Source organism: Crocuta crocuta, unplaced genomic scaffold (genome assembly GCF_008692635.1).
Source record: "Crocuta crocuta isolate KB4526 unplaced genomic scaffold, BGI_CrCroc_1.0 scaffold1118, whole genome shotgun sequence".
NCBI classification, from domain to species: Eukaryota; Metazoa; Chordata; class Mammalia; order Carnivora; family Hyaenidae; genus Crocuta; species Crocuta crocuta.
The window spans coordinates 52,983-75,569 of record NW_027529193.1 but is presented as its reverse complement, the minus strand read 5'-3'; the positions used below and the strand labels follow the sequence as shown (position 1 = coordinate 75,569).

Genomic DNA, 22,587 nt, shown 5'->3' with positions numbered 1-22,587 from the left:
GTGTGCAAATACAGTTTGCTTAAACTTGCTTTAGGGGTCAATATTGTCTTCTCCTAAGTTTATGGGAAATAGAAACCTGAATGAGGATTTTCGCAAAAGGGAAGAACAAACAACCTAGAATAGTACAACACGTAATTAGAATGATCTAGGAAGAGGAAATGGGGGACAATTGGAGAAGCCTTTGAACTTTATCTGTAAAGTTGTCTGTAGTGAATCTGGGTTCTGGGCCTCTCAACTCACTAGTGCATGACCACATACATCCCACTCAGTTTCTGCAAAAGCAATATATGTCCAAATTCAAATGATAAAAGTGTTTTTCCTGACATCTCTCTCAGTTTCTGAACAGGTATGTGAGTTTAACTCAATTTTTTTTTCTCCTCTAGAGAAAAAAAATTTCTCCTGAATTTCTCCTCAAGACTGTTCCTCAACTCTTAATTTGTGCATTGCCTCCCAGAAATCACTCTTGTGTCAGTCAAATAGCAACAATGATGACCATTTCTAATAATATATTTTTAGAGACTGTTATATGCTTAGAAATGATCTTGTAGTGTTTCAAAAGTGAAATACAATATTGTTCTCATTAGAAAGTACACTGTCGAATTAGAGTCCTATAGCAGCAGATCTGTCACCTGTCCACACCAGTGGACAGCATGAAGTGACCTGATCACTTGCTTCTCAGCTTCTTACCTGTGTAGTCTCCTTGTTTCTGTTTTATTAGGGGATTTCAGATCAAATGGAGCTTGCAGAAAAAGGAAACATTTTTCATTTGAAAATGACCTGAAAAGCAGTACTAATTCAATTTACCATTTGTAAAAATTGAGATGCCTTCTGAGTACATACATGTTGTTGCCCTTTTATTTTGTGTTCAAAAATAGGAGCAGGTAATCATGGGAACTATATTATAGGTGTCTTGTAAGTCAATCCTCCAGAGGGAGACAGTGCAGTCTCAAAAGATCATAGTCACTAGCAGATGTATGGAATCAACAATGTGTGGGGCCTGCATCACAAAGTATTTCTGAGCTCTATGTTATTTAAAAAAGTACTGCCATAAACAAAATCATACTTTTTCATTGATTACTTATATTGCCTCTCCCTTCATATTTTTAGTTTAATCCAAATGGGTACATATTGCAGTACCAAAGGATTATTAAGTATTATTTTTCCCTCACCATTTCAGTAATTGAAAGAATCATTTCTTTTTCTTTTGTGTGAAATTGAATTTGTGAGGTATGAGGGACGCATGTGCCTGGGTGTGTGTGTCATAGGCACACACACGTGTCCCTTCCTTTAGGGATGTGTACCTTTGCATTCAACTCTGTCTTGAGTAGAATATATAAGAAGGAAAACAACTCCACATCACAATGTTTAAATAAATACTAAACACTGGGTAAATAATACAATGGATAAGGAAATGTTTTTTTCTGATTTCAGAATTGTGTTGCTTTTTGCAATTGCTGTCTATGATTCAGATACTAAAAGGGGGTGAAATGACAAATTTTCCAGATCTAAATACAAGGAAAGGGATGCCTGGGTGGCTCAATGATTTGAGTGTCTGGCTCTTGATTTTGGGTCAGGTTATAATCCCAGGGTCATGGGATTGGCCCTGTAATGGGTTCCAGGCTGAGTGTGGAGCCTGCTTTAGATTCTTTCTCTCCCTTCCTCTATCCCTCACCCTGCTTGCACTCAATCTATCTCTAAAATAAAGCAATGAATGAATGAATAAATAAAGATATAAACTAAATAACTAACTAACCAACTAACAAATACAAGGCATGCAGGTGAAAAAAAACACATTGGGAGTTCCTATGCATGGCCAATCTATTTGCATACAGAACTCATAACATGTTACTCTCTTCCATTTAATATCTCAATTAATCCTCTGCACCGTCTTTGAGGTTCTCCTTATTACTTTATACATTCTGCAGCTGAGATTTCAGGCTATTAAATGACTTTTTAAAAATGTTTTATTTTTTATTTTTGAGAGAGAGATAGAGACAGCCTGAACAGGGGAGGGTCAGAGAGAGAGGGGGAGTTACAGAATCCAAGGATAGGGTCCAGGCTCTGAGCTAGTGGTCAGCACAGAGCCCGATGCGGGGCTCAAACCCACGGACCGTGAGATCATGACCTGAGCTGAAGTTGGATGTTCAACCGACTGAGCCACCCAGGCGCCCCTAAATGACTTTTTAATAGACACACTGTTGGCAAGTGAAAGAATCAACTTGAGCACAATCATTACTGGAAGGAAATAATAGCAAGCTACCTAACTTCCACATCCCATCCTATTTTATGCTAGTCACTTAGAAGATAACAAATGACTATATGTGTGTGTGTTGTCTCTATCTATATCTATATACATATATATACATACATATACATGTGTATATACACATACATACATATATATATATACATCTATATACATATATATAGATATAGATAGAGACAACACACACATGTTTATTATAACAATGAAAGTTACTTTTGTGCATTATTTGGATACATGTGATTCTTGAATATTGATGTTTTGTTCTCTCCAACTTGTTTACTTTTCTAACTTTATGAAGCTTACAGGTTTTGAAGGGTAGCTTCTATTTGGCTTCATTCACTTCATCACTGATGAAAATACTGGCCAAAACAAAGCCCAAATACATACACCTAGAATATCCTTCATTAGTTTTAGTAAATTAATTACTCAAAAAAACATTGAAGGCAAAATATCGGGTGCAATCCGTATCTTTAGATAATGGATTTGAAAACATTTCAACTGAGGGGCGCCTGAGTAGCTCAGTCGGTTAAGCGTCCAACTTCGGCCCAGGTCATGATCTCACGATTGGTGGGTTCGAGCCCAGCAACAGGCTCTGTGCTGACAGCGAGCTCACAGCCTGGAGCCTGTTTCAGATTCTGTGCCTCTCTCTCTCCCTGAGCCTCCCCTGCTCATGCTCTCTCTCTCTCTCCCTCTCTCTCTCTCTCAGAAATAAATAAAACATTAAAAAAATTTTTTAAAAAGAAAAAATTTCAACTGAAACAAAAAACTGAGAGAATTAAAAAATAGAAAACAGTGAAAAGTGTACTGCAAAGAAGCAAAAAACTTATTATGTTAATGAAGGAGTAAATAAATATTGTCAAGGACCTAAAACAAAGGGAATGATAAATCAAACTATAAGAAAGAGAAGGCTCAGTGCTTTTAAAGTTTAAATTTATTTTGAGGTAAATAAAATATGTAATATTTGGATTTTTTTTACATAAATGATTAAATAATAAGCAAGAAATTCGAATAATTTAAAAATACTTTTACAAGCAACTTGGATTAATTAACAATACAAAATTACATAATAAACAGATATTCAATGAGGTAAAAAGCAGATAAGAAAATTAAGTGATCATAGTTCCCAAAGTTGAAAGTACTTGAAGATTCTGTGAAGGACATTCAGGAACTGTGTGAGATGTGATTTAGAGAGCAGAGCACATGGCCTCACATGCATATATGATGGGATAAACACCAAATCTCGGAATACCTGGATTTTCTCTCCCACTGTTTTGATTTCTAAGTTCTAATATAAATTAAAGCATTTAATGAAAGGAATATACTATTAGCATTTACTTGTGAAACATCGCAGTCTAATTTCTAGATCTACTAAACACCCAGGACTGAGAAAAGAAAGAATCCAGTCAACGAGGAGCCAGTTGGTACAGAAAAATGTGAGCGAGCCACTCAGTCAACAAGCAAATTATCTCTGAGAACAACCTGGTGATTGTCTGCAGGGCACCCAGAGCCAGGAAACTACTGCAGACCTGGAGAGGAAGAGTTCAATGCACAGGTGCATAGACAGTAACAATGACTCCACATACACCTGTCTGGACAAGGCCACTTATGTGGGTCATAGGAAACATTGGAATGCAAGCAAGATGACCTGTTTGTGACAGGACATAATGCATGTTATGTCTATGTCCCAGTTAGCATGGACATCTCTACTTTAGTCATGTACAACTTTAGTGGCAAGGATAAAGTCCATGGCTAATGTCTTTCTGAAGGTTATCAATGTGGTCATCTCCCATGCAAGCCTTGTCACCCATTGTTTATAATTAGCCAATTCTCTGTTTTCCTTCATAATAATAATGATTAGCTTCAAATATCCATTACATTAATTTTATGGGCAGGTGATAAACAAGTATTAGAGCTGAAATCCATGAGCTTATTGTAAAAGAAATACATCAGATTAAAGTATTGAACATTGATCTCCTCCCTTGCAACTATGCACAGATTAAAATACTTAGCAGCTGAATGTGTGTATGTGTTATTTTGTTGTGTCAAAAGGGGAGAGAGAAACGGAGAAAAGGGCTGGAAATATTTGAAGTGAAAGAAAGTTAAATATAAAATAATTACAGGAAAGTTCTATGTCCTTATGTAAGTTTGGTTATTTACATTAAGCCTCAATGGTTACATATATTTGAATATTGTAGACTCTAATTTCTCAAAACATATTCTAAAGAAAAGCTTTAGGCTTAAAACAGCCTCTGAAAATCAAGTAAATACTCAATTTTGTTGAGGGAAATCAACCAAACATTGACATAAATGGAGGAATCTTTGTCCTGGTGGTTACATTCCATAAAGCCTTCTTTACTTCCTCATTCCTGAGGCTGTAGATCACAGGATTCAACATGGGGATCACTGTTGTATAGAACACGGAAGCCACTTTGTCCTGACCCAGAGAGTAGCTGGAACTAGGTCTCAGATAGGTATACATGGCAGTGGTGTAGAACAGAGTCATAGCTGTCAGGTGAGAGGCACACGTGGAGACTGCTTTGCGCCTCCCCTCCCCTGAATGCATATGGAAGATACAGAAGAGAATGTACGCGTAGGAGGTAAGGATGATCAGCAGAGACCCGACCATATTCACACCAGCAAACGTGGAAATGATACTCTCATTAAGGTGTGTGTCAGAGCATGAGAGCCTGAAAAGTGGAGGGCTGTCACAGAAGAAGTGATGAATGACATTGGAACTGCAGAATGGCAGGCTGCCTACATAACTCGTGTTAAGCACGGAGTTCAAGAATCCTGCTGTAAAAGCCCCTGCTGCCATTTTGAGGCACACTGTCCTGGACATGACCAAGGAGTAAAGGAGGGGGTTGCATATGGCCACATAACGGTCATAGGCCATTAAGCCAAAGAGGATGCATTCGGTCGTGGCCAAGGCGATAAAGAAGTACAACTGCAGGAAGCAGCCAGCAAAGGAGATGGTTTTCTTCTCTGACAATAAGTCTACCAGCATCTTTGGGGTGATGGTGGAGGAATAACAAACATCCACGAAGGACAGGTTAGCCAGGAAGAAATACATGGGCGTGTGAAGTCGGGGATCAATGCTGATTAAGAGGATCATCCCAACATTCCCCAAAACTGTCAGTGTGTAAATCACAAAGAAAAGCAAGAAGAGAATGGCCTGTAGCTCCATGGTGTCTGCTAATCCCAACAGGATGAACTCAGTCAGCGAAGTATCGTTTTTGTTGCTCATGTGTGCAAATACAGTTTGCTTAAACTTGCTTTAGGGGTCAATATTGTCTTCTCCTAAGTTTATGGGAAATAGAAACCTGAATGAGGATTTTCGCAAAAGGGAAGAACAAACAACCTAGAATAGTACAACACGTAAATAGAATGATCTAGGAAGAGGAAATGGAGGGACAAATAGAGAGGCCTTTGAACTTAATCAATAATTTTCTGTACTGAATTTGCATTGTGAGCCTTTCAACTCACTGGTGTAAGATCATATACATTCCACTCAGTTTACTCAGAAGCAATATATGATGTACTAGTGTCTCTTTACAGTCTGTGTCCAAATTCAAAGAATGAGTGTTTCTGCTGACATCTCTCTTATTCTCTGAAGAGGCATGTAAGTCTAACCTATTCATTTTCCTGAAAACCACTCTGAATTTCTCAAGACCATTCTGTGGAGCCTGGTAGATTGTCAATTAACTTTCCAACTCTTGTTTTCAGTTCAGGTCATTATCTCTGGTTTTTGAATTTGAGCCTTGCATTGGGCTCTTTGTTGACAGTATAGAGTTTGCTTGGGATTCTCTCTCTCCTCTCTCTACCCCACCCTTACTCTTCTTCTCTCTCTCAAAAATAAATAAACAAAAAAGATTGTTTTTTCCACTCCCAGTCATGATTTCCTCCCCAGAAATCAGTCTTCTGTAAGTCAAGCAGCAACAATCATTACCATTTTTACTAATCTATTTTTAGAGACTATCATATCCTTAGAAATGATCTTGTAGTGTTTTAAAAGTGAAACACGATATTGTTCTCATTAGAAAGTACACTGTCGAATTAGAGTCCTGTAGCAGCAGATCTGTCACCTGTCCACACCAGTGAGTGACAGCATGAAGTCCTGATCGCTTGCTTCCCAGTTTCTTACCTGTGTGGTCTCGTTGTTTCTGTTTTATTAGGGGATTTCAGATCAAATGGAGCTTGCAGAAAAAGGAAACATTTTTCATTTGAAAATGACATAAAACACAGTACTAATTCAATTTACCCATTTGTAAAAATTGAGATGCCTTCTGAGTAAATACATATTGCCACACTTTTATTTTGTGTTCCTAAGGAGGAGCGGGTAACCATGGGAGCTAGATTATAGGTTAATTGTGAGCCAATCCTCCAGAGGGAGGCAGTGCAGTCTCATAAGAACACTCAATATGATCACTTGCCGATAAAGGGAATTGAACAATGTATGGGGTTTACATCCAGGAACACTTGTTGATCTCCAGAGGCTTTAAAAAAGTCTTTGCCAAAGTAAAGAAGTAATAATAATAACAATCATACATTTTTAATTGGCTATTTGCATTGCCTCTTCCTTATATTTTTAGCTTATTCCAAATGGGTACATAATTCACTACTAAATTGTTCATTTTCCCTTACCATTTCAATAATCGAGCCAATCGTTATTCTTTCTTTCCCCTATTGTGTGAAATTGTGTTTTGTGTCATGTTTGTATGTGTTTGTGTATGTGTGTGTGCACTCCCCTCCTTTTTCTAGGCAAGTGTAACCTTCCATTCAATTCTGTCTTGTGCAAAATTAATGAGAAGGAAAAACTAACTAACCACTGCAAAATGTTTAAACGAGAACTAAACACTGGGGAAATGACACAATGGATAAGAAAATTAAGCTATTTTTTATGATATCAGAATTGTAATGGTTTTTTCAATTATTGTCTAGGACTCAGATATTAAAAATATAAATAATAAATAAATACATATAAGGAAAACAAGGTGAAGTAAACCACATTGGGTGTCCATATGCAGGGAGAGCCTATCTGCATACAGAACTCATAACATACTACACTTTCAATGTAGTATCTCCACTAATCCTCCATGCTAGGCTTTGACATTCTGGTTATTATTTTACACATTTTGCAGCTGAGATTTCAGGCTAATAAGTAACTTTTTAATAGACACACTGTTAGAAATGAGAGAATCAACTTGAGAACAATCGTCATCAGAAGGAAATAATATCCGGCTAGCCACCTTTCCTATCCCACCCCATTTTCTACTAGTTATGTAGAAGATCACAAATGTATATATATATATATATACACATACATATACATGTACATATATACATACTTACACGTGTGCATGTGTGTTTTTGTGTATATACATGTGTTTATTCTAGTAAATATGTATTTTGTACCACTGTGCACTTCTCATTTTTATTTTTTAATTTTTAATGTTTTTTATTTAGGTTTAAAAGAGAGAGAGTGCAAAAGGGAGAAGGGCAGAGAGAGGAGGAGGACAAAGGACCCTAAGCAGGCTCTGCGCTGACAGCAGTGAGCCCAACACAGGGCTCGGACTCACGAAGCATGAGATGATGACCTGAACCAAAGCTGGACACTCAACTGACTAAGCCGCCCAGGCACCCCTTCTCATTTTTAATATAACATTCAAAATTAGGTTGTGCATGTTAGTTTACATTAAAAACCAAATCAAAATTATTTTTGTATGTTGAAATCAAACTGTGTATACACACCTTTTCTGCCTTATGCAGGACTCCATCTGTTAATAACATCAGCCCTTTTGTTTTTGTGGTATGTTAGTTTGATGTATGTGATTCTTAAATACTGATGTTTCTATCCTTCCAACTTGTTTGCTTATTTTTTCAGCACTGTGATGCTCACAGGTTTTGTAAGGTAGCCTCTATTTGGCTTCACCTATAAACAGAAGAAAATATTGGCCAAAACGATGCCCCCAAAACATACCACTCAAACATCATTCATTAATATTAGTATATAAATTCCTCAAAAACCATTGAATATGTCAAATGTATTGAATAACAACTTTATATTTGGAGAAATAAATTTGAATTAATCATTCAACTGAAACAAAAACTGAGGGGATTAGCAAGTTGAAACAGTGAAAAGTGCATAGCAAAGAGGAAAAAGAGTAAGACCTTCATGGGAAGGGTTTAGTAAATATTGTCAAGGATCTAAGAAAAGAGGGAATGATAAATCAAAATATAATAATGAGAAGACTCAATGCTTTTACAGTTCAAATTTATTTTGAGTTCAATAAAATATGCAACATTTGAAACACTTTTTCACATGAATGATTAAACAATAAGCAAAAAGTTAGAATAGTTTTACAAGTAACTTGGATTAAAGAAATAATCAAAATTTACATTAGAAAAGATATTCCATGAATTAAAAAGCAGGCAGGATAACTAAGTGATCATAGCTCCCAGTGCTGGAAGTACTTGTAGACTCTGTGGAGGAGACGCAGGAAATGCAGGAGAGGTGAATTAGACAATAGAGCATATAGCCTCAAATAGGATACGTCTACAACCCAAATCTCAGAAATACTGGATTTTATCTCCTATTGTTTCTAAGTTTCAGAGGAAACTGAAGCATATTGCAAAAGGAATATAATGTTAGTATTTACTTGTGAAACATCTCAGTCTGACCTATGGATCTACTAAATATCAGGACAGAGAAAAGAAAAAATCCAGTTAATGAGCAGCCAGCTGGTGAGAAAAATGAGAGTCAGTCAACTCAGTCAACAAGCAAATTATCTCTGAGGACAACTTGGGCATTGTCTGCAGGGCACCCTGCAGGGTGGAAACCACAGCAGAGCTGGAGATGGAGAGTTCGGTGTACAGGTGCATAGACAACTCTGATGACTCCACGTACACCTGTCTGGGCAAGGTCACTTACACGGATCATAGGACACATTGGAATACAAGCAGGGTGACCTGTTTGTGATGGGACACAATGTATGTTATGTCTACGTCCCTACTTCGAACATGTACAACTTTAGTGGAAAGGGTAAAGGCCATGGATTATCTCTGTCTGAAGGTTATCCATGTGGCCGTCTACCATGTAAGCCTTGGCACCCATCAGTTTCTAAGTTGCCAATTCCTTGTTTACCTCCATATTAATAATGCTTTCATGTAAGATATAATGCAAATTAAATTAATTCTATTGGTAAATGATAGACACATCTTTGAGCTGAAATTCATGAGCTTATTGTAAAAAATATATTTCAGATTTATACATTGAACATTGATCTGTCCCTTTTGCAACTATCCCCTGATTAAACTATATAGCAACTGAATGTGTGTATGTATTCTTCAGTTTATGTGTCAGGCAAGGAGGGAAAATGAGAGAGAAGATTTGGAAATTTTTGAGTGAAAAGAAGATAAGAGTAAAATAGTTCCATGTAGGTTCTATGGCCTTATATAAGTTTGGTAATTTCACTTGTGCCTCATTGGTAACATACATCTGAATACTGTAGACTCATTACTCCATAAATATTCTACAGAAAAGCTGTAGGCCTGAAACAGCCTGTAAAATTCAATTAAATACTGTGTTCAGAAACTCAACCAAACAGCCATAGAAATGGAGAGATCTTTATCCTGGTGGTTACATTCCATAAAGCCTTCTTTACTTCCTCATTCCTGAGGCTGTAGATCACAGGATTCAACATGGGGATCACTGTTGTATAGAACACGGAAGCCACTTTGTCCTGACCCAGAGAGTAGCTGGAACTAGGTCTCAGGTAGGTATAGATGCCGGTGGCATAGAACAGAGTTATAGCTGTCAAGTGAGAGGCACACGTGGAGACTGCTTTGCGCCTCCCCTCCCCTGAATGCATATGGAAGATACAGAAGAGAATGTACGCGTAGGAGGTAAGGATGATCAGCAGAGACCCGACTGTATTTACACCAGCAAACGTGGAAATGATACTCTCATTAAGGTGTGTGTCAGAGCATGAGAGCCTGAAAAGTGGAGGGCTGTCACAGAAGAAGTGATGAATGACATTGGAACTGCAGAATGGCAGGCTGCCTACATAACTCGTGTTAAGCACGGAGTTCAAGAATCCTGCTGTAAAAGCCCCTGCTGCCATTTTGAGGCACACTGTCCTGGACATGACCAAGGAGTAAAGGAGGGGGTTGCATATGGCCACATAACGGTCATAGGCCATTAAGCCAAAGAGGATGCATTCGGTCGTGGCCAAGGCGATAAAGAAGTACAACTGCAGGAAGCAGCCAGCAAAGGAGATGGTTTTCTTCTCTGACAATAAGTCTACCAGCATCTTTGGGGTGATGGTGGAGGAATAACAAACATCCACGAAGGACAGGTTAGCCAGGAAGAAATACATGGGCGTGTGAAGTCGGGGATCAATGCTGATTAAGAGGATCATCCCAACATTCCCCAAAACTGTCAGTGTGTAAATCACAAAGAAAAGCAAGAAGAGAATGGCCTGTAGCTCCATGGTGTCTGCTAATCCCAACAGGATGAACTCAGTAAATGAAGTATTGTTTTTTTTGTTCATGTGTTACATATGCAGTTTGCTTAAGCTTTCATTAGGGGTCAATATTTTCCTAACTTAAATTTGTAGGAAATAGCTGTGCTAATGAGATTATTCATGCATTAGAAAGGAAAAAACAACCTAGGATAAGTACGACGCAGTAAATAGAGTGATCCTGGAAGTGGAAAATTGGGGGACAGATAGATAAGCTCTATGAGCAATTGTCTGTATGAACTCAGTAGTTCAGGACCACATACTCCCATTCAGTTTCTGCAAAAGTAGTCTGTGTTGGTCTATTCTTTCATTCCAGCTAATATCCAAATTCAACTGCTAAATATATCCTTGTTGAAAACTTTCTAATTTTATGAACATTTTTGTGAATTTAATTCCAATGTATTTTTTTTTTCCACTCAGGAGCACTCTGAGTATTCCTCAATATCAAAATTCATGCATTCACGCCCAGAAATCATTCATGTCTACCTCAAGGAGCAAATAAAGTGACCATTTCAAACCACCAATATGTTGTCACCTCTCATAAAATTTTATGAAGGATTTTGTAGTGTTTTAAAGTGAATCAAGGGGCATCTCAGTGGCTCAGTTGGTTAAGCGTCGGACTTCTGCTTAGGTCATTATTTCATGATTTGTGGGTTCGAGCTCTGCGTAGGGCTGTGCTGACAGCTCAGAACCTGGAGACTGCTTCGGATTCTGTATCTTCAGCTCTCTCTGCTGCTCCCCTGCTCTTTCTCTCTCTCTCAAAATAATAAACATTTAAAAAAATTAAAAGGAAAAATAAGAGTGAAATCAGACAATTGTTCTTGTTATGAAGTACACTCTCAGCGTCCTAAAGTAGCAGACATGATATTTGCCCATCTCAGTGTATAATAGTGCCAAATCCTGATAAATTGCTTCCTCATGTCTTACCTGTGTAGTGTAGTATTTTTTTTCATCAGGAGTTCTCAGTTGAAGGTTAAAAGTCGAAAGTAGAAAAATTTTATTTTTAAAATACAATGCAATCCAAATTTGAATTAATTATTTATTTATTAAAATTTAAAACACCTTCTTAAGATACTTGTTTCCATGCTTTTATATTGTTTTTCGTAAAGAGAATTGGGTAAACATTGGAACCAGATTATGAGTTTTAATTGCTAGTCAATTCTCTAAAGGCAGAAACTCCGATCTCAAAGGAAAACGCAGTATGATCACATGCAGACATATGGAATCAAACATGATGTGGGGCCCTTCATCACCAAGTACTTATTCATCTCTATGTTACTTTAAAGTCTTGCCAAAATAACTGATGAATCACTATATTTTACACTGTATGGTGACTACATTGGAATTTAACTAAATTGCAAAATTGCCGTTTGGCAAAAAAATTAATTTTAATTTTATTTGAGCATTTATGTTTCCTCTCTCTATGTATTGGTAGCTCATTCCAAATGGGCACATGGTCCATTACCAATTTATTATTCTTCCCTTCCCTTTTTATTAATTGAGATAATTATTATTCTTTTCTTTTCTCTTTGTGTGTACATGTGTATTTTGTGTGTGTGTGCACATGTGCATGTACACACTTTTTCCCTTTGGACAAATTTTATCTTTTAACCCAACTCTTGTCTTGAGTGAATTTCATGATAATGAGAAACTAAATCCACTGCACATTGTTTAAAGAAATACTATACCCTGAGCAAATAAGACAATAAATGAGAAAACTTCCTTTTTATGATTTTAGAATTTTGTTGATTTTCTGCAATTGTTGTCTGTGATTCTGATTCTAGAAGGGTTGAAAAAAACAGGTTTTCCAGGTCTAAATATAAAGAAAACAAGGTGACAAACAAATCCACTGGACACCCATATACACAGAGTTTATTTGCATAGAGAACTTATAATATATTACATTTGTCCACTTAGATTCCCAAGTCATCCTCCACACCAGTCTTTGAGGTTCACATTATTATTTTACACATTTTGCTGCTGAAGTTTCAAGCTTTTAAATGATTTTTCAGTGGACAAACTGTTAGAAAGTGGGAGGATCAACTTGATCACAATTTTCAATAGAAAGAATACGCAGTTACCCTACTTTCTTATCTTGTCCCTTTTTCACTTAGAACATTATAAATATATATATATATATACATATATGTACATATATACACATATATATGTTGCACACATATGTTGCATGTATCTTCCTGTAAATGCAGTCTTCCAAACATCAGAGCAAGGAGAGTGCTTTTTAAAAAAGGTCTCTAACATCATACAATATATTGCTTGAATACATGACTTGACTTGTAAAGATATCAGCCTTATGCCATTAAAAAACCACATCCTAATTGATCTCTAACAAATATATAATATTAATTTAATTATTTATTTATTTATCTAATGTTTATTTATTATTGAGAGAGAGAGAGCAGAGGAGGGGAAGAGAGAGAAGGAAACAGAGGATATGAAGCAGGCTCTGTGCTGACAGCAGAAAGCCTGATATTGGGCTTGAACCCATGAACTGTGAGATCATGACCTGAGCCAAAGTCAGATGTTTAGCCAACTGAGCCACCCCAGTGACCCCATAATATTTATTTAAAATGTATGTGGGTTAACACGGATCAAGGGAAAGAGAGAATGTTATGAATAAAGAAGAGATCAGTACTCAACCAAACTTAAAGATAAAAANATTTATATGAGAGAGAGAAAGAGAGGCTCGAACCCACAAACCATGAAATTGTGACCTGTGGTGAAGTTGGACACTTAACTGGCTGAGCCACCGAAGGGTTCTTGGAAGCTGTCAGCTTTTCAAAGTCAGACTTACTGTAATGAAGTTTTCCTACAGTAAATTATCACCATGTTTAGGTCCACAGTTTCATGAGTTTTGACAAAGAAAGTCTTGCAACCAGCAGCACAATCAAGACAGATTATTGCCGCCAACCTAATAAATTCCATTATTTCCCTTCATAGACAATTCCATCCCCTTCCCCAGCCTCTGACAACCAACAAGAAACTATTGATGTGATTTATGTCATGCTTTTGCCCTCTGCCAGATGTGATCTAAATAGAATCATGCTGGAGTAGGTCATTGAGCTGATGTGACCTTCAGTTAAGTTGTGACCTGAACCTAGGCAATCAGAGGCTCCTTACTCCTCTCATCCTTGAAATAAATGTCTGCCATTATTCCAATGTTAGCAGCCATGTCACAGATGTAGCCTTGAGAGAGTAAGGTGCTGTTGAGATAATTCTGGACTGAAAACATGACTAAATCCAGGTAACGTCTCTATATAAACTTTAAAGATTCTGGTGAGCAGGTGCAGCAAACATCTTGCCTTGCTTATTAAACCTGCCACCAATCGAGTTGTCTGCCTCTTTCTTAGGTCTCTCTTTGCCTCTATGCTTGGGGCTAATTTGCAAACAACCATATCATGTAGCCTTTTAAGTATGGCTTCTATCCTTCATTGTAACTTTTGAGATTCAACAATGTTGTTACTTTTATCCATTTACCCCTTTATATCATTAACCTAGTCCCTTCTATGCATGCACTATCAGTTGAGGGCCATTGAGTCTGTTTCCAATTAGGACAATTAAATATAAAGCTCCTTTTCCTGTAGACCTATATTTTTATCCTGAGTAAATAATAAAATTGATAGCATCTATAGTAAGTGTAAGCTGTTCAGAAGACTGACAAACTTTAACAAAATTATTGTGTTGCTTTTTATTGCCACCAGCAACGTCTGAGACTTTGTGTTGCTTTAAATACTCTCCAGCACCTGACATGTTCTTTCTGTTTTCTTTTTCTTTTCTTTTTTACAGTTTTAGCTATTTTAATAGTTATGAATGGGTTTCTCATTTTGATTTTAAGTTTCCTTAATGACTAATCATTTTGAACATTTTCATGGTCATATTTCTACCTTATTTTTCATTTGGTGAAATATCTGTGAAAATCTTTTGCTTATTCTGTTATTTGGTTGCTTGTTTTATTGTTATTGAGTTATAAGAAATTCTTTTTTAATCTTTTTCTTAATTTTTTAACGTTTATTTATTTTTGAGAGATTTGAGAGACAAAGAGACAGAGTGTGAGCAGGGGAGGTGCAGAGAGTGAAGGAGACACAGAATTGGAAACAAGCTCCAGGCTCTGAGCTGTCAGTAAAGAGCCTGATGCAGAGTTTGAACTCACAAACTGCAAGATCATGAGCCGAAGTTAGCCACTTAACCAACTGAGCCACCCAGGCACCCCAAAGAAATTCTTATATATTCTGGATACAAGTCTTTAAACAGATATGCACTTTGCCAATATTTCTTTTCTAGTTTGTAGCTAGACTCTTCATAATTTTATAAACATATATTAGATAATATATATTTTTATTAAAATATTATTTTATAGTGTCTTTTTAAAAACAAATNGTTTGTGCTTTTTGTGCAATATTTAAGAGAAATGTTCCTAACCTAAGGTGAAATTATTTCCTCCTGTGTTTTATTCCAGAATTTTTAAATTAAATTTTCTTCAGGTCTATAGCTTTTCCCTTGATTTGGGTATATGTTTTGACATCATATTCTTTTCTCCTTCTCTCCTTTCTTCTTTCTATCTCATTTCCTCTCCTTCTTTTATTGCTTTCCCCTTTTCTTTTCTTCTTGTATTTTGTTTTCTGTGGATTAATGTCCAATTGATCAACCAGTGGGTTGAATCCTTCCCTGGATTCCAAGGTCATCAAGTTCTGGGAATCTGGTATTTCTGAGCATGCCTCTGAACAGTTGACTCAAATCTGGGCTTTGGCACCTGAATTGATATTTGTCAATCAGGGGTAAACACACACACACACACACACACACACACACACACACACACACTCTGTCTCTCTGTCTCTCTCTCTCTCTCTGAAAAGGGGAAACCACAGAGTAGGGCTGTATTCCTGAATTCAAGCTCACTACATATCTAGCAGGTTTTCCATGTCCCTATAGAATAATGATGAGATGATGGGGATAGGTTTGGTCTTCTTTTTGAAGAAAGCTGTGTTATAAACTTCACCAAAATCCTGATCTTTAATCAGACATAAATGGTGTGGTGTTTGCATTCACCTGCTTCTGCATAGCAACTAATCAAAGTAGCCGTGACTTCTATGACCTGGACAGACCTAAAGAGAACAACTCATGACATCATTTTCTTAACAGGGTTTAATGTTCATAGGTGCAAACTTTTCTGTCCTGCCACAGATGACTCCTCTTGTAATAATACAGGAAAAACAAAAACCAATACAGCTGCTCAGGCAGGCTTAGAATCTTGATGATGTTCTTGGTTATTTCATTTATAATGTACTCATTTCTTTTTTTTTTATAATGTACTCATTTCTGTTACATAAATATAAATAAGGGCTAAAATACTGAGTTTGTAAGAATTACTTTCCACAGAGGGAAGGATGGGGTAATATATCTTTGGGTACAGAGGTCATAGAGTTTGAGACCCCCTACATTCCGTATTGTATCTTTGCTACTGTGGCTTTCTTCTCAATGTCATCAGTGACTTGCTTTTTGCTAAATCCAATGGATTTATTTTATTTTTTAACGTAATAATGTCTCTGAAGAATTTTACACATCTGTGTAAACTTCTTTCAATGTATGGATGCGTTCAGTTATATTTGATTCCTTCTGATTACCTTACAGATTTTCACAGAAGGTACATAAGAAATAAACTCTAATGTTTCAATAACTGCAATCTCTTGACTCAGTGTAAATTGAACTCATCAAAGGGCCATTATAGTTTATGAGATGTAGGGTAAGTCCTGTGTTTTCACATGTCATGTACTCAGTTATTACCAAACAAAAAAAGTTTTGATATAAAAATGGAGTTTGAAAGGATAATTTTAATTAAACTAAATATTTTTGTTCATCATTGAGTTACATGATAAAGAGGATACTCATTTTTGTTGATTCAGATTTCTACATATCTTGATATTATTACATAATATTGTGATATATAAATATTTTAACACTTCAACATCAAAGGTAGAATAAATCCCTTATTTATAAAAACCCATCTGATTATATTCTTAGGATATATTAATAACAACATTTATTATTTTCAGTTACTTGTTTATATATTTTTTTCTTTTTTAGTTTTCTAACAAATATTTTGGAGCACAAAGCTTTATAATACTGACCAGGTTAATAGAACAGTGCCTGTCATATAGTAGACATTCAACAAGTATTTGTAGATAAATAAATAAAAGTATGAATAGACTTGATTATATTTTAAACTGTAACATTATAAATCTTTAAGTAATTTTATAAATAAGTAGAACCATAATTCATCACTTCCTAGATCGTAAACATTTTTATCTATGCAATTTATTTAAGGATCAAAGTGCTAGTATTTTATTATAATAGTTTTATTCACATTAATAAGGCAAATACATGTAATAAGTTATGCATTATTATTGTAGGAAAATTGGTTATTAATTTAGTAATTTCTGCTCCTGAAATGCATGAGTGGATTTTTTTATAACTAGAAGAATGAAAAATATGTTGATTAATTAAGTAACTCTGATGTCTATTAATTTCTCTTGAGATTCAATAAGAAATAAGATAATTAGGAAGTATTCTGATGTTGAGCCTTATATTTTTCCCAATGCAAAGGGTAGTAATTCATAATTTTCAAAGGGATTTATTATATTAAAGTAAAAACAGTTAATAAGGAGTCTTCATTTTCTTAAACTATACTGATTATTTTTTCTCTCAAGATATTCATCACCATGGTACTTATCCCTTCAGTAATAATTGAACTGTATACTCCTTGAATTTAAGCTAATAAATGCACCAAAAATTATTGTTAATAAGATCCGTTGGGTATTAAGTTTGAATGGTTGATCTTTCTCAAAACGTAGTAGCATCAACACTGCAAATTTGTGGCTTATAAAGATGACATGATGATGTTTTTGAAAATAGTAAACAATCACCTTTGAAGGCATGTCTTCCTTTTCAATTTAATGGTCAAAAGATTATGATTCAGTTGTTTGAATTTTTGTTTCAAAAGATTTGTCGTTGCAAAAGTTTTTTCTTCCTTTTTTTGTGTCTTCCTTTATGGTAACAATGGTACAGGACAAGCCAGATAAGTCACATTTACAGGCTCAAATATAGTTTCAATTAAGATCTACGATTAAACTGGCATACTACTATCAAAATTAATAAACAGGATTAGTGATATTCACTTTAAAATTATATGAAAGACAATGATGTTTAATGTCAATTCTAGGTAACAATTCAATAGAAGGTGCAGCTAGCAAAAAAAAAAAAAACAAAAACCCAAAACAAAACAAATTTTTAAATATATATGGAGTAGATTCATGGAAAGAGTAAAACAGAAAATTATGAAAATAAATAAAAATGTTTGTCTGAGTTGTTGAATTTAGGATGCATATTTGATCCAAAACTTAGTTTTATTTTCTCACCCTTCAGAAAATATTTAGATGTAATTTTTTGAAGGCTAACATTTATAATATAAATGTTCTTAAAAAATAACCCAACAATGGATACTCAAAACATTTGTAAAGAAAATTATAAAACATCCTTAAAATATTTTAAATAAATATGAATAGTGACATTATGTTTACAAAGATGCCTTCATACTTTAAAGATATACACCTTACAAAGCTGATCTTTAAATATAGCACAATTCCAAACAAAATTTTAAAAATGTTCTGAAAGTAACAAGCTAATTTAAATATTTGTCAAATAACCCAAAAGAAAAAGGCTAAGCCATTCCTGAAGAAGGATCTAACAGGAGAGCAATGCCATTAAATGAAGAAAAACTTACCAACGAAGAAAGTTTAATATAGGCTGATGATTAGAAAAGAGTCAGATCCACATTTGATAATTAGAAGAAACAGATCTGCACTTAAATAAAAATGTAATTTGTTACAGGATATCACTAAAAATTAATGGAAAACATATATTTTTAAAAAGCAGTGAAGAAAATATACTATCTGCATTCAAAAGAGAAAAGATCCCTACTTAATACAATAGGCATAATAATGATAATAATTAATAATAATAATAACAATTCCAGATATGTTAAAGACTTAAATATCTGACTATCCAGCCATGTTGGCAAAAGCAATGTTAAATGTCTGACTATAAAAAGTGTTAGGAAGTGTATGGAACCTGAGGTATTTTGTGCTGTTTTGGGGAGTATAAATATGAACAAGAAATTTAGAAAACATTTCATTATATTTTAAAGTTGAACATATAGATACTCTGTACCCAATTAATGGCACATCTAGGGATGTACCTAGATAAAAGTCACAACTATGCACCAAGTGACATGTAAAGCAGCATTCATAACAACATTAGTCATGATAGCAGGTAACTGGCAATTTAATTTGACAGATTAAGGAAAAATAATACTACAAAACTGTAAAATTAAAGAGTGCTGTGGGGTGGCTGGGTGGTTTGGTCAGTAAAGCCACTGACTCTTGATTTCGACACAGGTCAAAATCTCTTGGTTCCTGGGATTAATCCCTGTGTTTTGCTCTGTGCTGATTTTGTGGGCCTTGCTTGGGATTCTTTCTCTTCTCTGTCTGCCTTTCTCCAACTCTCTCTCTCTCATGCTCTCTGTCTCAAAATAAATAAATAAATAAACTAAAAAAATAAGTAAACAAATAAATAAAGAACACAGGAATACGTAAGAATGTTAGAAACATATTATTGAAGAAAAACACGAGCAGTCTAAAGGACAAACTGAATGCCAACACATTTATAATATTCAAAAATAGAGTAGAGTTATTGAAACTATATTTAAAGAATGTGGGTGAATTGATTTTTAAACTGAAACCTAGGGGATAAAAAAACACAGAAAGGTGTTTGTCACTGTCAAAGAGGCAGGATAATAGGGGTGATCACAGAGACCTTCCAATTTGGGCAATTCTCAACGTTCTTTGTTTTTTTATTTAGTTTGGGAGTTAGTTTATATGAATTCATTTATTTTTTCTATTATTTATTTTATATTTTTGAAGTGGATTAGGTTTCAATTTTGCATGTGGAAGAATAACAAGTTTATAATCTTAATTAAAAGGAAAAAAAGAAAAAGGAAAACACTTGAGGACATTTTTTGAATACAGTACTCGGGTCAGAGGTGCCCACAATTGCCATCAGGTTTGGTGATGTACCAGAAGGACTCAAAAAATGCAGAATCACGATTATACTTATGGTTATGGTTTATTGTAGCTACAGGTTGGGATTAAAATTGGCAAAGGAAAAAGGTGTCCGGGGGCAGTGTCCAGAGGAAACCAGGATAGCCTCCTCTTGTCTGCTCCCGGTGATGTCACACAGACTGCACTTGGTTTTCCCAGCAGTGCTGACTGATGACTGGCATGAAGGCTTGCCAATCAGAAAAGCTTAATCAAATCGTAGTGTCCAGGGTTCTTACAAAGGGCAGTACTTAGACATGGAGAGACCACATAACTGTCCTAGGTTACTTAGTCTCCAACTGCTCCATTCTAGAATTCAAACAGATTCAGCCTGGCCCAAAGTGTTCAAAGAAACCCCAGGTGTACAAAAACAGGCATTTGCCATAAATCACATCATTAGCTTAAACTGTTGGGGATGGGAACCCAGTATGCAAAGATGCTCTCATCAGGTAGAATATTCCAAGGTTTCAAAAGTTATCTCTTGGGAGCCATTCAAAGGCCCATCCTTGAAGACCTTTAGAATATGCAGGGCCTGGGCAATCCAAACTGACTGAGTTAACCCATGACTACACAGTGCCAACATGAAAAAAAACTTGGCGACAGTGATTATTACATAATTGTAACTTGGTTCTCTAGTTTTGTCAGTATAGAAAAAGAATTAATTTTAAAATATTAGTTTATTATTCTTTATGAATATAATCAGCTGATTACTTCTCTTTATAATGAATATTCCTAAGATGGGACTATTACAGTATAGTCCATGATGCCCCGTACGTAAGTTTTCAGGAGTTGAATGCTTTTTCCACTTCCCTACCCTACACAAGAAGAACAAACAACCTTAATCATTTTGCTTTTTCTTGACATGGGAAACAGAGAATTCTCACCATTTTGTCTCTAAGTGTGTAAATCCCAGCTTCTTGAAAAATAAAAAAACATATATTAGTTTGCCTCGTACGTCCCATGAAAATTTACAACTATCTGCAATATGGAAGAACAGAATGTCATATGGCATCTGCAAATATGAGCAATCTAGAAGTCTTGTTTCTGTGCACACAGCCATTTAGGGCATGTTGATAGATTCTGTGTTCAAGTTCTGTACTCAATTACCAAAGTGTGGAAGGGGAGTGCAGTTCCCCATACACCACCAAGCAAGCTATGCTCTGTATACTAACATGGTGTATAGCAGAGTACCCTACAATGGAACTCAATTCTGACACTATCTACCTAGAGATAGCATCAGATTCCACAGGGTAAAGACTCAGTCCTCCAAGACTGCCCCCACACGCAAATGCCATTCATAGTCTTGTATTGTTAACCATGTTTCTGATAGACTGGCTATTGGTTGGAGCTTCTGATGAGCTCCTCTTTGGATTATAATTTAAGGTCTCTGTCCTACAAGATTCTCACTCCTTTGAGGTGCCCATTACAAGCCCTGGGTGTCACCTGTGATTTCAACTGAAATGACTAAAAATCAAAGGTTCCCAAGACCCTCCTCTTCGGGTTTAATAAAACTGTTACAGTGGATCAAAGAACTCAGAGACATATTTCACTTACCGGATTACTGGTTTATTATAAAAGGACATAACTCAGGAACAGCCAGATGACAGTGATACATGGGACAAGGTGTGAGGAAAAGGTGTGGAGCTTCCATGTCTTCTCAGAGGTACTGCTCTCCCTGAATCACCAAGTGCTCACTAATCCGGAAGTTTCCCAAATCCCTTACCTTCAAGTTTTAATGGAGGCTTTACTACATAGGCACTGTTGATCAAATCATTGGCCATTGCCAATGGATTCAACATCCAGCACTTTTACCTCCCCCTTCCCAGCCTTAAGTGACCTAGGGACATCCCAAAGCTTACCTCATTATTAACATAGCAGAAGACATCTTTATCTCTCTCACCAGTTAGGAAAATTCCAAGGGTTTTGGAAGCTCTGTGCTAGAAACTGGGACAAAGACCAAATATGTATTTCTTATTATACATCACAATATCACATCCTTCCTAAGTGGAAACACACTTTTCTAAACTGTGTGTTTCCTACCACATAAAAGATGCAACATACCGATAAACAGCTTTCAGTTCTGGAAACTACATCTTCTATATAGGTAAGTCCACTTTTGAGCCACTCAGTGGTTCCTCCTAAAGGTTGACAACTCTGTGCAGGAGGTATAGCAAGAAGGGCTCTTCCAACTGCAATGCAAACAGTTCTAGATCTCAGTCATTTTAATCCAGCATTTTTTTAAAATTTTGTTAAAAATTCATTTCTGAGAGACAGCGTGAGCAGGGAAGGGTCAGAGAGAGAGGGACATATAGAATCTGAAGCAGGCTCCAGGCTTTGAGCTAGCTGTCAGCACAGAGCCCGTCGTGGGACTTGAACGCACAGACTGTGAGATCATGACCTGAGCCGAAGTCAGATGCTTAACCAACTGAGCCACCCAGGTGCCCCAAATACAGCGTTTTCCAAATTGACATGGGCATATGTTATATGCAATAGGAGAAGCCTTTAAAAATTTTAAATAGATCAAATTTTTGTTTCAGCAAATGTACTTCCCTCAGCTTGAAAAATAAGTATTATCTTGCTACTGGGTTCTGGTTGAGATAGAAATGCCTGACCATAAGACATCAGGTTA

The 22,587-nt window shown here is 36.0% G+C and overlaps 2 protein-coding genes across 2 annotated transcripts; both read right to left on the bottom strand.

Annotated features, from left to right (window-relative positions):
* Nucleotides 1-4,553: 4,553 nt before the first annotated feature.
* On the bottom strand, nt 4,554-5,510 carry LOC144226821 (olfactory receptor 5F1-like). Its single transcript, XM_077758346.1, has one exon. It carries the CDS (start codon nt 5,508-5,510, stop codon nt 4,554-4,556), a length of 957 nt encoding a protein of 318 aa, XP_077614472.1.
* A 4,348-nt stretch (nt 5,511-9,858) lies between these two features.
* LOC144226819 (olfactory receptor 5F1-like) lies at nt 9,859-10,815 on the bottom strand. The gene has a single exon (XM_077758345.1). It carries the CDS (start codon nt 10,813-10,815, stop codon nt 9,859-9,861), a length of 957 nt encoding a protein of 318 aa, XP_077614471.1.
* Nucleotides 10,816-22,587: the final 11,772 nt, after the last annotated feature.

Excerpts from the sequence above, each read along its gene's own strand:
- LOC144226821 (XM_077758346.1), bottom strand. The coding sequence starts at position 5,510 with ATGAGCAACAAAAACGATACTTCGCTGACTGAGTTCATCCTGTTGGGA.
- LOC144226819 (XM_077758345.1), bottom strand. The coding sequence starts at position 10,815 with ATGAACAAAAAAAACAATACTTCATTTACTGAGTTCATCCTGTTGGGA.